Here is a 15,335-nt window from a genome sequence, read left to right as displayed (position 1 = left end):
TTGAAGTGGCTAGCGACTTCAAGACAATGAAACAAGAATGAAACATCTAATTAACACAGTGTTATAAAGGTAAAGGTAAAAGGACCCCTGACCAGTAGGTCCAGTTGTGACCGACTCTGGGGTTGCAGCGCTCATCTCGCTTTATTGGCCAAGGGAGCCGGCATACAGCTTCCAGGTCATGTGGCCAGCAGGACTAAGCTGCTTCTGGCGAACCTGAGCAGCACACGGAAACACCGTTTACCTTCCCGACGGAGCGGTACCTATTTATCTACTTGCACTTTGACGTGCTTTCCAACTGCTAAGTGGGCAGGAGCTGGGACCGAGCAACGGGAGCTCACCCCGTTGCGGGGATTCGAACCGCCAACCTTCTGATCGGCAACTCCTAGGCTCTGTAGTTTAACCCACAGCGCCACTAATTGTGCACCACCTCAATATTTTTAAATGAGTTGACTGTTTACAAATATTCTGATAATTTTTTTTTTTAAAAAAAATATGTTTCACCTAATTCTGCATCTATCACACATGTGTATTCCTTTCTCTGGTTCCCTCTCAGCGCATATGTTTGAACCGCAATACCCTAAGTAATCAGTAAGAACGGGTGTGACTGCAAAATATCAACTCCATTTCAGAAAATAGGTTTGCTGCATTCTTGTCATCACAAAACTGCACATTCATATACGTAACCTTTCGGCATTTAGCGCGCGCACATACACACCCAATCCCCTGTTACATTCCACAACAGGAACTGAATTCCAAGCACAGCATAATTCATAACAAATGGGGAAACCATTTTAGAAGAAGTGCTTCAACTCTAAAGGCTGGCGTCAGTGAAGGAAGTCACTTGGTGGAATCTCATCATATTCAAAACACATGCTATGAGCAGGCCTTTATGCCTATGCATTCATAGAGGGGATTGTGCAGGAGAAAGTTAATGCAGGTGAAAATGTGAAAAGAACAGGCAGGCACGCAATCAGGTTAAAAGCAGATGGCTTTTAAAATACAATGCAAACATTGTGATTTTCTCTCTCTCTTTCTTTTTACCTTCAGGTGGTGGCGGCGGAGGGAATCCTTCTGTGTCCATGCTTTTGTGTACTCTCTCTATTGTGGTTCCTTCTGAAAACACACAATAAAAGATCCTGCAGGAAAACATTTTTAAAAGAACAAACAAACAAACAGGTATTAATATTATTGAAATTTCCTGTTTGTCAGATGCAACACAGCAGTTCTCAACCTGTGGGTCCCCGGATGTTGTTGGACTACAACTCCCATCATCCCTGACCACTGGCTAGGAATGATGGGACTTGTAGTCCAAAAACAGCTGGGGACGCACAGGTTGAGAAACACTGAGCTAACACAAAGATCTGTACTCTAAGCGGCTGAAGTTGAGCAAGGGATTCCAGCTCTCCTGCCTCAATACTACCAGATAGGAAGAGTTTCATAGTGCAGGTACAAGTTGGCTGCAGTTGCTGGGAGACCTCCAGTTGTTTATACTGGCATAGATGTTACTGAATGGCGCCACTTGCTAGAGGCCTCTGCACAAATGCAGCATGGTAGTGCCCAATACCATTGGACAGCTCCACCTCAGCTTGTTGCCAACCACTCACCATCAGCACTGAACCCTCCTCTTAACCCTCCATGTGCAGAGAATGGCTATGGCTTACGTGCAATTAAGAGAATGTGATCTGCACGTTTTAGCAAATGCACCTCTTTCTGTCTCTCTAAAAAAAGAGGGGACTCACAAGTACCACACGTCTACCATAAGTCTATAGTTCGCTTGCTCTGTATTTACATGTTCTTTTAGTAGTAAAGTCCTTTTAGTAAAGCAGCTTCCTACCAGACCGTTTTCAATTATAAACAAGACGACTGGGCAAGTCTTCAATTATTTCTCTCCAAGTTCCTTGTAGGGAGAAGACCAGAGCATACAAGAACCCTTCAGAGTAGCGTCAACGCTTCTTTCATTACTTTGCCCAAAAAAGCTCTTTCTGACTGTGTGTGCTAAGAATCACATATGTGAATAGGACGTAAGAAAAAGAACCTCCCTTTCAAAGCAAGACATACAATATGATGCCAAATTAAAACACATACTATTTTCATGTAGGGAAAAAGTATGCACAGTGAAGTCTGTTTTGGTGTATTTATGTTCATGTCAGAAAGCCATAATGGCTTTCTACAGCTTCCTGCTTAGATGTACAGATGGCATTTCAGATTCATGTGTTTGATCTTTGCGCATTAACACAAGCAATGTTAAACCACAGTTAAGGCAAGTAAGCCAACAATAAACCATGACTTATTTTTGCTAAAACCATAGTTAATAAACCATGGTTAAGTCACTGGCCTGGATTCACATGCAACACTAAATCTTGATTTATTATTAACTAAGGGTTTATTTAAACCATGATTTAATGTTACATGAAAACCAGGCCTATGTGTACACAGATTACCCTACTCAGCAGTGACCATCTTGTGGAGAGAAGTATTATGTGTACATAATTCTTATGCAACAATGCAACTTCGCTGAAGTGTTGATGTCTTTAGAAGACAACTGAAGGCAGCTCTGTATCAGGAGGCTTTTAACGCTTGATGTTCTTATTATATTTATAGATATGCTGTAAGCCACCCAGAGTGGCTGGGGAAACCCAGCCAGATGGGCGGGGTATAAATATTAAAATCATTATTAAATATTATTATTAAGATCTAATGAGCAACTCTGTTTTACTTTTGCATTTGCACCACAGATGGCTCATATTAAATGTTTTCCTTTTGACTATTATTTCTTTCTAATAGGATATGCACAGCTGAAGTTCACAGCGGAGGTTTTTTTTTATTAAACATCTTCAAAGTTGAATACATTGAAAATAAAGAACCACTTGTTCCATATTGCAAGGCTGTTCAGATGCCTCTCTGCAAAGGCAGACAATAAGTTCCATCCAACCGCACTAATTTTTGCAACACTCTTACAAATCTGGAGAGAAAAGTGCTCAGTCGCCAGTTTTTTTTTTAAAGTCACATAAAATGGCACAGTGGCTCGTGTGGTTTGATACTTCACCGGCAATACACATTACAGTGGTACCTCGGGTTAATTCTTTCCAGAGGTCCGTTCTTAACCTGAAACTGTTCTTAACCTGAAGTACCACTTTAGCTAATGGGGCCTCCCGCTGCCATCGTGCTGCCACCATGTGATTTCTGTTCTCATCCTGCAGCAAAGTTCTTAACCCAAGGTACTATTTCTGGGTTAGCGGAGTCTGTAACCTGAAGCATCTGTAACCTGAAGCGTCTGTAACCTGAGGTACCACTGTACAAGCATCCTACAGATGCAACAAAATCAGGAAGGAGGTAGCGTGTGTGAATGCTACTCCGTAGGAAACGTATTTACTGGGGACAAAGCCCCACTTACCTGTATAGCACTGTAAATATGCTTAAGATCATGATGTTAAATTCTTCAGATTCTATTCCACTTGCTAATCCTCAAATCTCGGTCACTTGCTTGTCTACATTCCGCCTATCTGGCTGGCTGCTACTGTGGGAATTCATTGGGCCGTCCCTCCCCCCCCCCCTTTTCCACATATCATGCCATGATCCTTTATTAACGCTGCAATCTTATCCAGTGGTGCCTCTGGTTACGCACGCTTCTGGTTACGCACGTTTCCGGTTACGCACACTTCGGATAACGAGCTCCACTAATCCGGAAGTAGTTTCTCCTGGTTGCGCACTTTGCCCCAGGATGTGAGCGGAAGTCGCGTGCCAGAGGCTCCATTAGCAAAAGCGCGCCTCAGGATAAGAACGGTTTCAGCTTAAAAACAGACCTCTGGAACGAATTAAGTTCCTAACCAGAGGCACCACTGTACATACTTACCTGGGAATAAGTTCCACTTAGCATACAAGGAGATGCGTTAAGGGTTTAATAATATTTATTTCATTTAAGCATTTTTTTTAAAAAAAACATTTAATTTAAAATTTAAAATTTAATTTAAAAAGGGATCTAAAGCAATCTAGAATGATACCTCAGGTTACATACACTTCAGGTTACATACACTTCAGGTTACAGACTCCGCTAACCCAGAAATATTACCTCAGGTTAAGAACTTAGCTTCAGGATGAGAACAGAAATTGTGCTCCAGCGGTGTGGCAGCAGCAGGAGGCCCCATTAGCTAAAGTGGTGCTTCAGGTTAACAACAGATTCAGGTTAAGAACGGACGTCTGGAATGAATTAAGTACTTAACCCAAGGTACCACTGTATATAAAACTGCACACATCCTTTTTCCTCCTTGCTTTCCATTGTGTGCTTTGCAAGTTGAAATTTCTGTGGCATCTTTTTATCCTACCAGTCACAGCTTTCCAGCTGTCAAAGTCCTATGGTGCAGCACATGCACCATTTTCAATTGCTTCAAATTTCTTCCATTCCATCTCCTTACCCTATTTTACAGAGGCTGCTTCTGCTCTTTAAGGTACCTATAGGCCAACAGGAAGGGGTATTGTTTACGGGTTGCTGCTAATGTCAATCTCTAGTTTTGAAGATCCATAACTTTTTGCAGCTATCTTGATTATGTTCTTGCATTTTTATTGTTAGATCATGCAATGAATTATCAGTGGGCTGTTTAATTTTATTATAAAGTGATTAATATGAGATGCTTGCATTACCCTATTGATCTATTTAAATTCTGTTGCAAACTTACATACACTTTTTTGATGTTGTGAACTGTTTTGAGCATGGTTTACTATGGAAAAGCACCATGCTGTTCAAATAAAGATGGCAGCACAATTATTTCAATAGTTACATGCTAGAAACAAAACTGCTGCATTTTAATGATTATACAATGTCTAGTGCAATTTTAAGACAAACCTGTGAATATATATCTATTTTACACAAATTGCATGACTGCTTCAGATTGATCTGGGCACTTCAAATCCACTTTAAAAAATACAGCAATTCAAGGAGTTCCTGTTATGAAAAATATCCTAAATATCCCATCCATAATATGGCAAGTAAATGATATGAACTCAGCCATTTCATAGTTCATACTACATTAGACTTGAATCTTATACTTATATCTGTTACCACCTGAACTTCAGCGTATGCCAATTATAATGGACATTGCTATATTTCTGCTAAGGTTTTTCTATTTATTACAAATTTCTCATGAAAAATCTTTCATCACTCTAGAAAATAGTTCAAAGGCTCTTTTTTCCTACCATAGCTAAGAAACAGAAAGCAGAACATAACCTTGAACGTTACCATAATACCCAGATGTTTGCCTCAAGAAGCAAACGCTTTGTACAATACACCAAATAACTGCAACATTTTTCTCTAAACATAGAACCTCTGTTCTATGGAAGACAGTGTTGCTTGTGCAGTCACCCTAGGTTCGAACCACTGTATCGAAACTACTCACTGCTTCCCAAAGCCTTTCTATCAATGCTACGAAGGATAAAGCATTATGCTAATATGCAGACATTTCTGTGGCTGCGTACTTCAACTTTGCATTATTCACATTTGTTCATTCTATAAAGGCAAGTATTTCTTACAAATCCCCAAGAATACGTTGAATAAGGCTGTTGTCCTATACCGGGCCAACATGAGAATAAATCCTGCTGAAGTCAATAGGAATTGTTTTCAAGATGACATGCACTGGAAGGCATGCTACAAGCCCACACATGGTTTAAGTCAGCTTTGTTTTAAATAAGCTCATATTTTTAAAAATATATATATGGGGAAACCTACAGTGGCTGACATAGTCATTCAATTTAATACTCTCCAGTATTATTTTGTTGTGCTGATTTGACCGTTCCATCAGTGCAAACATTTCTGGATGGAACAGTCAAATTAGCAACCCCCCATGTGTTATTCTGGGGGTTCTCTCAACCTCCTAGAGCAGATTTAGGTGGTGTGGGGTGCATGGGAGGAGAGAAGAGAGGGAACTATCTCATTGAACTAGCATGAGTTATTTTGTTAGCTGCTGCTAGCAAAGCAGGTTAACAAAATCCAACTCTATGCTTCAAACTGTTTCTTGCTACTCAAACACTGCTCTTACATTGATCCGGTGTAAATTGATCAAGCATCCTTGTTAATGTGCACAGTGTAGACTGTGAAATCCCCAGTTCAATAGCAACATCCCCACCACATTAACACAAGATTACTGTTTATTTGAAAAATTCTATTCTTCTCACTCTGGATAGATGGTACTGCAGAGTACCATCAAGGGTTATCAATACCCTACACGAAGTACTTTGAACTTCAGTATTTCTACTATCAGTGGATAATAAGGCCTTCATCTCCCACCTCCATTTCTTTTTTTAACTCTGCAAGATATTAAAATCATTGGCTTCTATGGTTATCACCCCTCTGTCTTCACACAGAAACTGTATGCTGTGACATTTATTCCCAACTATTCCAGCCCAACCCTGCAAAGCATTTTCTGGTAACATGACTAATCCCTTTCAAAATCAATATGCCTTTTGTTTAAATTGTAGAAATATTCAGGCGAGAGATAGCGCACTGTAAGGGACCCTTATGTGAAAATATTCAGGAGAGAGTGTGTGTTATAAGGGAAACAGTGAGCCCCAACAAAGGGACTTCAGTGAGTCCAGTGCAATAATTTTTTCAAAAAAAAAAATTTCTTACAGCACGAGGAAGTTCCTCCCACCTGCTTTACCCCCCCACCCCCCGATACATACATCTTAAGATTCATGTAGTCCCATAGATCTAGACAGGGGTCAGCAAACCTTTTCAGCAGGGGGCCGGTCCACTGTCCCTCAGACCTTGTGGGGGCCGGACTATATTTTTTTTTGGGGGGGGAATGAACAAATTCCTATGCCCCACAAATAACCCAGACATGCATTTTAAATAAATGGACACATTCTAATCATGTAAAAACATGCTGATTCCCAGACCATCCGTGGGCTGGATTGAGAAGGCGACTGGGCCAGATCCGGCCCCCGGGCCTTAGTTTGCCTACCCATTATCTAGCACATATCCCAAACCCACAAACTCAGACTTCAGGCCCATATAATTCAGCTCCTCACATACTCTATGGCACAAGATACTGCAGATATCATCATTCATGGTTGCCATGTCTAAAGCTTAGCCATGAACTTCCCTGTAACTCTACCCAATGCCTTTCGAAAGATCTCAGCCTGCAAGTCATTTACATTACTCCCCACCAAAACCTCCCCATGTCTGAAAGCACCTACCACCCACTTACAAATTGCCACTTGTTGAGCTGCAACCCTTTCCACAGTTCTCAAGAGCCATGGAAGTTCTCGAACCCAGGCTCTGTCCTGCAGCCGCCTCAGACTCTGTACCTTCCTTCTACACACCGGAATACGCCTTTCTGTAGCTTCCCAAAGAGCCCAGGGGATTCAGTTACACTTCTATCAAACTCCTCATGGCAGTGGCGTAGCGTGGGTTGTCAGCACCCGGGGCAAGGCAAGTAATTTGCACCCCCTAACCCGTGGATTTGCACCCCCTAACCCTAACCCCCAGATGTTGCGCCCGGTGCGGCTGCCCCCCCTGCACCCCCCACGCTACGCCACTGCCTCATGGCCTTTCCAAAACCACTAGGTCTAGAGGCTTCTACTAAAGCACACTGAGCAAACATGTTGGATGGTGCCCAACTAATTTACTCCATCCAGGTATGTTTAGCCTCCAAATATATATATATATCAAGTCTCTGCACTTTACCCACAACATGCCAGTGGCAGTATACTCAGCCAAGCAGTTAAACAGAGGGACAAGTGACCCAGATGGAAGGTTCTCTCTGCTGCTTACAGGGGAATGCTGAATACATCATTTTAACTCAGCTCAGCTCGCATTACAAACCTTGGATTTCACTGAGATAATGAAATCCAAGGTTTGTAATTTTTTTATCTCAAAACAAAAGACTGATTTTCCTAAATTATAACAGGCAATAATGTAGGAAAGATTATGGACGCTGACAGGTACGTCCCGTTCCCCAAAGGAACTATGGAAGCAAATGGGATTAGCATATTGGGACTTCCTGAAATATTTTATTTATCTGAAGCAGAGCAGAGCCAGCTTGGTGTCCTCCAGATGGAGGTTTGGTGCTCTCCCAACTCCCATCTGGCCAGCACAAAAAAATGGTTAGGGATGGCTGGAGTTGTTGTCCGAAAGATCTGGAAGACACCAGGTTTGGGGGTGGCAAACCCTAGACCACAGGTAAGATTAACTACAGTCTCTTCACATTTACACATTACAAATCACAACAAACTGAAAATGGAGGCCGAAGCTCCTGATCTCTTCCTTGCACTTGTACCATAGCACAGGGGTGTGTGTGGGTGTGTGTGTGTGGGTGTGTGTGTGTGTGTACGCATGTGTGTAGCTTGGATGCCAAAGACTCATTCACATAATGCTTAATTATGGTTCAGCATGAAGTCTTAATGCAGCCAATTTATTTGTAGCAGTGTTTTACAGTTGCATTATTATTACAATATATGGCAAGGTACCTATTAATAGTATCTGTTGACGGTACAGCACCTTCTTTTTAAGGCAATGTAGGTCATATACGTTTGAAAGAAACAGCTAGATCAGCTATACAGTGCTATCTCGGGTTACATATGCTTCAGGTTACATACACTACAGGTTACAGACTCCGCTAACCCAGAAATAGTACTTTGGGTTAAGAACTTTGCTTCAGGATGAGAACAGAAATTGTGCTCTGGCGGCGTGGCGGCAGCAGGAGGCCCAATTAGGTAAAGTGGTGCTTCCGGGTAAGAACAGTTTCAGGTTAAGAATGGACCTCCAGAATGAATTAATTACTTAACCCGAGGTACCACTGTATTCTGGAGGAAAGTTTGAGTGGTTTTTTGTAATTCTTCTCAAATTGACCTTGCATGCATTCACTTCCTAAAGTTATTTGCATCAAGATTTCAAATGGAATGGCTAAGTAATCAAAACACACTTCTCTATGGTTAAAGCTAGCAGACTCCCCACCCTGAATATAAATCTTTATGTCTCAGGGTCATCAGTTACTGCTTAGTGTGCCAAGTGATGGGTTAATATTAGGGGGAAAATGTCGCCGAACAGATTATTCATCAGTTGTCACTTTGTCCCCTTTTCAAGCATCTTTTTTCTGATCACAGTCAAAGGCGATGTAACTGGCTCCCCGTCAGCTACAGCTATAGTACGGCACACACTTCATAGTAAATTCATTAAAATCAGAGACATTACTTCTGCAAATTGGTTCTTATCCTATACCAGCAGTTAAAGAGAAGTAGAGAGCAACGCAACATCAAGGACACATTGATTTACATATTGTAACTCTATTTGCTCTGGTGAAAGGAAAAATCACAACTTCTGCAACTCTGGCATTACTGCTCATGTGAATAAATTGCCCACATGAGTATTTTAAGTGCAAGTCAGCTGCCAACATATCAAACTCAACTGAATAAGCACACCTAGGATCAAGCTGTTAGCTTCATGAAAGGTTAAAGAATGTACACTGGGCAAATAGAGTCCTGATGCTCTTAGCCTCAATTCAGTAAAGAACAGGTCATTTATGGCTGTTAGAAGGAGGTCTTAAACAGTGTGGGGAACATAGTAAGTCTAATGAATATATTTACTTCGACTGTAGTGTAAAAGGTAAAGGGAACCCTGACCATAAGGTCCAGTCGTGGCCGACTCTGGGGTTGCAGTGCTCATCTCGCTTTATTGGCCGAGGGAGCTGGCGTACAGCTTCCGGGTGATGTGGCCAGCAGGACTAAGCCGCTTCTGGCGAACCAGAGCAGCACACAGAAACGCCGTTTACCTTCCCACCGGAGTGGTACCTATTTATCTACTTGCACTTTGATGTGCTTTCGAACTGCTAGGTTGGCAGGAGCTGGGACTGAGCAACGGGCGCTCACCCCATCGTGGGGATTCAAACCGCTGACCTTCTGATCGGCAAGTCCTAGGCTCTGTGGTTTAACCCACAGTGCCACCCGCGACTGTAGTGTAGTCCCTAGCAAAACAGAAATAATCTATGTCGAGAGAGAAGATTGAACAAAATATATAAGACGGCATGGTCTCTGTCTTCAGTTTTAAAATTAACTCCACACTGCAGATCAGAAGAAAAGGATTGTGAACCCTCAGATTCATGTACATCAGAAGACACCTGTCTGGGAGTCCCTTAATAATCTGTGTTACCAAACCAACATCTTAAAATGAGAAGGAAAATTCTTAGAACTGCTGCCACAGAACTTCAGTAACAAACTCCAACAGAAAAGACCAATGTAGCAGCAAGCTTCTGGTAATCCTGGTTTAGCATATTAGTACAGTTTAGGGAGAAATGGTAAGTTAATGAAACAGGCCCAATGAATGAATGAATGAATGACCCATTTTCTTTGTGCAAACAAAGTGAGAATCTTCTCGTGCAGACTTGGCAGTTTGTACTGGACACAGGTGAGTGACCAGTGGAAATAAATAAATTAATTTTATAGCATTTGTAGGATGCCTTTTAAGAGGAAGTACTCTCTAAATCAGCTTCCATCATAAAAAATAAATTAAAATTCAACATGTACCAAGTTATCCAACCATTAAGCTGATGCCTGTAGTTCATATTTCAGGATGCTATAGCCAGCAGCTTTTTTTGCAGACTACAAAGCAATCTTTAATCATCTCCGCAGACACAAACTGGTTAAAGTTGCACAATTGACAGAAACACAGAGTGTCTTGATTTAGTTCTTGCACCTTACATTGGTACTGCTATGCTGCAGAGGCATTCCAGTTAGGTGTGTATTAATCCTATCTTAGGCAGGTTTACTCAATGCTGATACACTTTGTTAAATGGGACTTATTTATATATAAACATTCTACAAGCTATATGCATGTTTTGATTTTAGTAAGACTTGGGCCACAATCTGGCATAGTTAAATATACTTAAACTGACTTATTTCAGTGGACTTCAGTACACCCAACTCTCGACTGGATTGCAGCCAGAGAGAAAATTAAAATCCACAGATTTAATTCAACAAAATTAATTGTTTTCTCCCTGACTCTTTTTTTGAAGTTATTTTGTTTGTGTCAGTTTACATAAACATCTTACAGCATCGTAAGTCATCTATCATGTATCAAACCTCAGAAAACCCTTTAAAAGTTTCTAATGCATGCCTTGTAAAACTTCCCTGTCTGAGTAATATAGGCAATGCAGATACTTATAATTATGAAATAGTCACATATCTTTTTCATATACTTTAATGTATTATGCATAGATTAATATTTAATTATGCATACTCAGTAGGAAAATGACAAAATCCTATGGGTGGTATTCAAGTTTCAATCAGAGTAGACCCACTGAAATTAATGGGCCTAACTTAGTCATGCTCATTAATTTCAATGGGTCTACTCTGAGTAAAACTCAATGAATACCATCCTAATTTACTAAAAGCTCCTTATGCACAGTCTATACCAGTCCCAATTATTCCAAGCTCTTTCTCAGTATATTGCACGATTCCCTTCCATTTATTTAAGGCTTCATAACATCAAACCAAATTTCATACTTAAAAATAAATAAATAAAATCCCAACAGTTAGCTAACAGCGTCTCTCTCCTCCAAGTCCATTTCTTCGCAGACCTGCTGAGCCAACAAAAAAGCCACGAAGCGCTTTGCATCTGTGCAGTGCGCATATAGGCATTTTTGGGCCATGACACCACCGGTTTCTGAATCCAGAAGAAAGCTCCACACCCACTCGCAGCTTATGAATCACTCCTCTCCGTGGGGGGATCCCGAAGAGGGGTGGGGTGAGAGAGGGAGGGAAAGGGAGCAGGGTGGAGAGGCTTCTCCTCCAATACAAAACAAGCCTTCCAACTTTTCTCGCTGGCAAGGAAACAGCAGCAAGATGCAGGGTTCATTTTTGGGGAGGGATGGGGCATGGGGGCACCTTGCCTGCCAAGGAGGCAGCAGTTGCACCGCAGCAGCGCTTCGGAGTCCGGACCCGTCACTGCACTTACACCAGCCCTTTCTCTTCTTCCTCCCCAGGGCGCGCAAGAAGCAAGCCCTCTCCCGCCGAGATGCCCAAAGGCGCACACAAAGAGCCTCTCAGGCAAAGCTTCCAAAGCCCTGCCCCTTCGGCTTTGCTTCGACGACAAAAAACACCCCCCTTTCATTATTTTTTTCACCTTTCCAGTGTTTCTTTCTGCGCCTCAGGCCGGGGAGAGAGAGGGAGCCAAGCGCTGCCTGCCGCCTCCTTCTCCTTACCTCACTTAGCGGGTGCCAACTCGGACGCCCCTTCGCAGAGGCGCGCGCGCCCGGAATATGGATACAGCATTTCCCAGCTCATCCATCCACACACAGGATACCCAGCCTTCAAAGCTGGGAGCCCGAGCTTCCCCGTGATTGGAGGGAGCAGGCAGCAGTCGCGGCTCTCCCGTTGGCTCCCACGGCTGCCAGTCTTTCTTTTTTGTCTTCCCCCCCCACCCTCCCTGTTGCTGGCGAGGGAAAGCGCCACAAACGCGCAGGGAGAGAGTTGGGAAGAGCCGCCCTCCGCTCCCTCCCATCGCATTCCTTACATTGCCCACGTGACGCGCCTATAATTGCTCTCTTTTGTACAGCTGTGCGGGGTCGGGAAGCTGTCAAGCGTCGCCCATAGACGGAGCTGGGGAGGAGAACAGGCCAGGCGCACGCACGCACTTGCGCGGCCAACTCGGCCGCTGTTCCTGCAAGGCAGATGGAGCAAAAAACAAACTAAAAAGCCTCCATTTTAGGCGTGGAAACCCATCGGTCACCTCCCCGCAGCATCCCTGGGCTGTTTCGTCCCAGCAAGTTTCCTCTCTCCAACGGGTGGGGCGGAAAGTTAGGGGAGCCCCTATTAGCAGGTGGAGTTGCACTTTTTAAAAACACCATGATAAATTTAAGCGGAGAAGCTTTGGCTCAGTTGGTTAGAGACAGTGCCGGATTTATGTATAAGCTAAACAAGCTATAGCAAGCATAGGCAAACTCTGGCCTTCCAGATGTTTTGAGACTACAATTCCCATCATCCCTGACCACAGGTCCTGTTAGCCAGGGGTGATGGGAATTGTAGTTCCAAAACATCTGGAGGGCCAGAGTTTGCCTATGCCTGAGCTATAGCTTAGGGCCCCACTCTCTTGCCCCCCCCCCAATATACTACTTCTTAATTGTATTTCACTATTAATATTATACTTCTTAGTTGTATTTCAGTTCAACAATTACTTTGATAAAATACATACAGTGGTGCCTCGGTTTAAGAACAGTCCTGTTTACAAACTATTTGGTTTATGAACTCCACAAAACCGGAAGTAGTGTCCCAGTTTGCAAACTTTATCTCGGTCTAAGAATGGAATCCGAACGGTTGAAGGTCACTGGTGGCGGGAGGCCTCATGAGGGAAAGTGTGCCTCAGTTTAAGAATGGTTTCGGTTTAAGAACGGACTTCTGGAATGGATTAAGTTTGTAAACCGAGGTACCACTGTATTTTGTTATGTGCAAATGGCTTTAGATACCTATTAGGTGCATAAATTGCCATATAGCATATATTCAACACAAAAACAGTGACAATTTGTTGCTGACAAAGGACAGCTGGACATATAAAGGGCCCCATTACCTTCAGTAGCTTAGGGCCTCATCAAAACTAAATCCGGCCCTGGTTGATGCTGATCACGCCAAGGTTGCAGGCTCAATCTCCATATGGGACAGCTGCATTTTCCAGAATCTTAGCACTGAAAGGGACACCAAGGGTCATCGAGTCCAACCCCCTGCAATACAGGAACCTCAGCTAAAGCATCCAGGACAGATGGGCATCCAGTCTCTGTGTAAAAACCTCCCAAGGAAGGAAAATCCACAGCCTCCCAAGGGAGACCGTTCCACTGTCAAACAGCTCTTACTGCCAGAAGGTTTTTCTGTGTGTTTAGTCGGAATCCCCTTTCTTGTAACTTGAAACCATTGGTTCAAGTCCTGCCCTCTGGAGCAGGAGAAAACAAGCTTGTTCCCTCTTTCATGTGACAGCCATTGAGGTTATTGAAGATGGTTATCATATTTCCCCTTTTCCAGGCTAAACATCCCCAGCTCCTTCAAGTGCTCCCTTGATCATCTTGGTTGCCCTCCTCTGCACACACGATCCACCTTGTCAACATCCTTCTTAAATTGTGGCTCCTTGGGGCTGCTCCTTCTGAAAATGCCTCATGTCATCTGCACATTCCATCAGTTTGCCTCAGAAGCAATGTGCTTTGGACACTGTCTGCACCTGGCTTTTTTTAAAAAAAAAGTTTCTGCACTGGCTCTTTAAAGACGGCACAGAAATAATCATGTTTTACTTGTGGTAAAGCTGCAGAAGCTAAGTAGGTTAAAAATAATTGCTGTGCCAAATCCTAAAAGCCCAAAGGGAAATTGAAGACTGCTTCCTATGCTGTTTTGGGGTGCTGTGTGATATTAAAATAATAATAGATTGACATATCTCTCTCCCACCCTCCATTATGTTGGCAGGTTCTCTGCCTTTCAAAGACACACACTAAATACCTGGCAGGTGCAACACAGCTTTTCCTATTGTTATACACCTCCATGCTAGAAAAGCTGTGCCTGCTGAATTTTTGCATGCCACAGCTGTTAAGGGCACAGAGCCTCTGTCCAAAAATGGGGTAAGAGTGCCAACAGTACTTCTATTATATGGGCACAGCTGCTGAGGCCTCTTGTCCCAAGAGGCTGGGCTTCCACCTACGACAGGACTCCCTCTGATCCTGGGCCCAAGCTATTTAAAGCTTTAGTTGAAAAGGTAAATCACCAACACTTTGAATTGTGCCCCAAACAAACCAGTGCGGCTGTGCAGAATCGCAACAGCCCAAAGGCAATCATTCATCCATTTTGGTCCAGATTGCAGCTCCTATAAACTCCTTAAGACTCTTCAAATATAACCCCCCTGATAGAATGCTTTCCCATAATCCAACCTGGATGTAACGAAGGTCAATCGGTCAGATCCAACCTTCTCAGGAACAGCTACTGCATCAGCCTTAACTGGCCAAAGGCACTCCTGACCACCACCTGTTTATCCAGGTATAAAGTCAAATCCAGAAGCACCCCGATTCTTCAAGGAAAATACATCCCCCATTCAAAACAGATTGAATCAGTGGTCAATCTCCTTCTGGACCAGGAGCTCATCTATGTTGTCTAAATTAAGATGTACTTTGTTAGCCATCATGTAGCCCAATATTACTTTCAGGCACCAATTCACAGGACATCTCCATCGCACTAGAAGTTATCAATAAATCTCCTCAAATCCTTTGATGATCAGCATCTTTCCTCCACACTATTTGAGTACAATGGAGGTTGCACAAGACTAGAAGCAAGGGAACTACTAATAGGTTACACACAGTTCATGAAGCTTTGATGTGGAATTC

At 43.0% G+C, this 15,335-nt stretch overlaps 1 protein-coding gene across 6 annotated transcripts in view; it reads right to left on the bottom strand.

The window, feature by feature from the left end:
* The window catches only part of ARHGEF10 (Rho guanine nucleotide exchange factor 10), a 101,071-nt gene extending 88,757 nt beyond the window's left edge, over positions 1 to 12,314 (bottom strand). For 2 of the 6 annotated variants that reach the window (XM_082215402.1, XM_082215406.1), the window contains exons 1-2: positions 12,189 to 12,314; positions 1,042 to 1,136 (exon numbers count right to left, since the gene is read on the bottom strand). In XM_082215402.1, coding sequence (XP_082071528.1) covers positions 1,042 to 1,081 — 40 coding nt within the window. In that variant the 5' untranslated portion in view covers positions 1,082 to 1,136; positions 12,189 to 12,314. Of the gene's footprint in view, positions 1 to 1,041; positions 1,137 to 4,840; positions 4,862 to 11,941; positions 12,053 to 12,109 lie in introns of those variants that run through there. The other 4 variants (XM_082215403.1, XM_082215407.1, XM_082215404.1 and 1 more) reach the window with 4 other exon arrangements.
* Positions 12,315 to 15,335: the final 3,021 nt, after the last annotated feature.

Source organism: Podarcis vaucheri, assembly GCF_965113315.1.
Source record: "Podarcis vaucheri genome assembly, chromosome: 3".
NCBI lineage: Eukaryota > Metazoa > Chordata > Lepidosauria > Squamata > Lacertidae > Podarcis > Podarcis vaucheri.
Note: the sequence above shows the minus strand (reverse complement) of the source record. Positions and strands in the feature narration are given on the sequence as shown.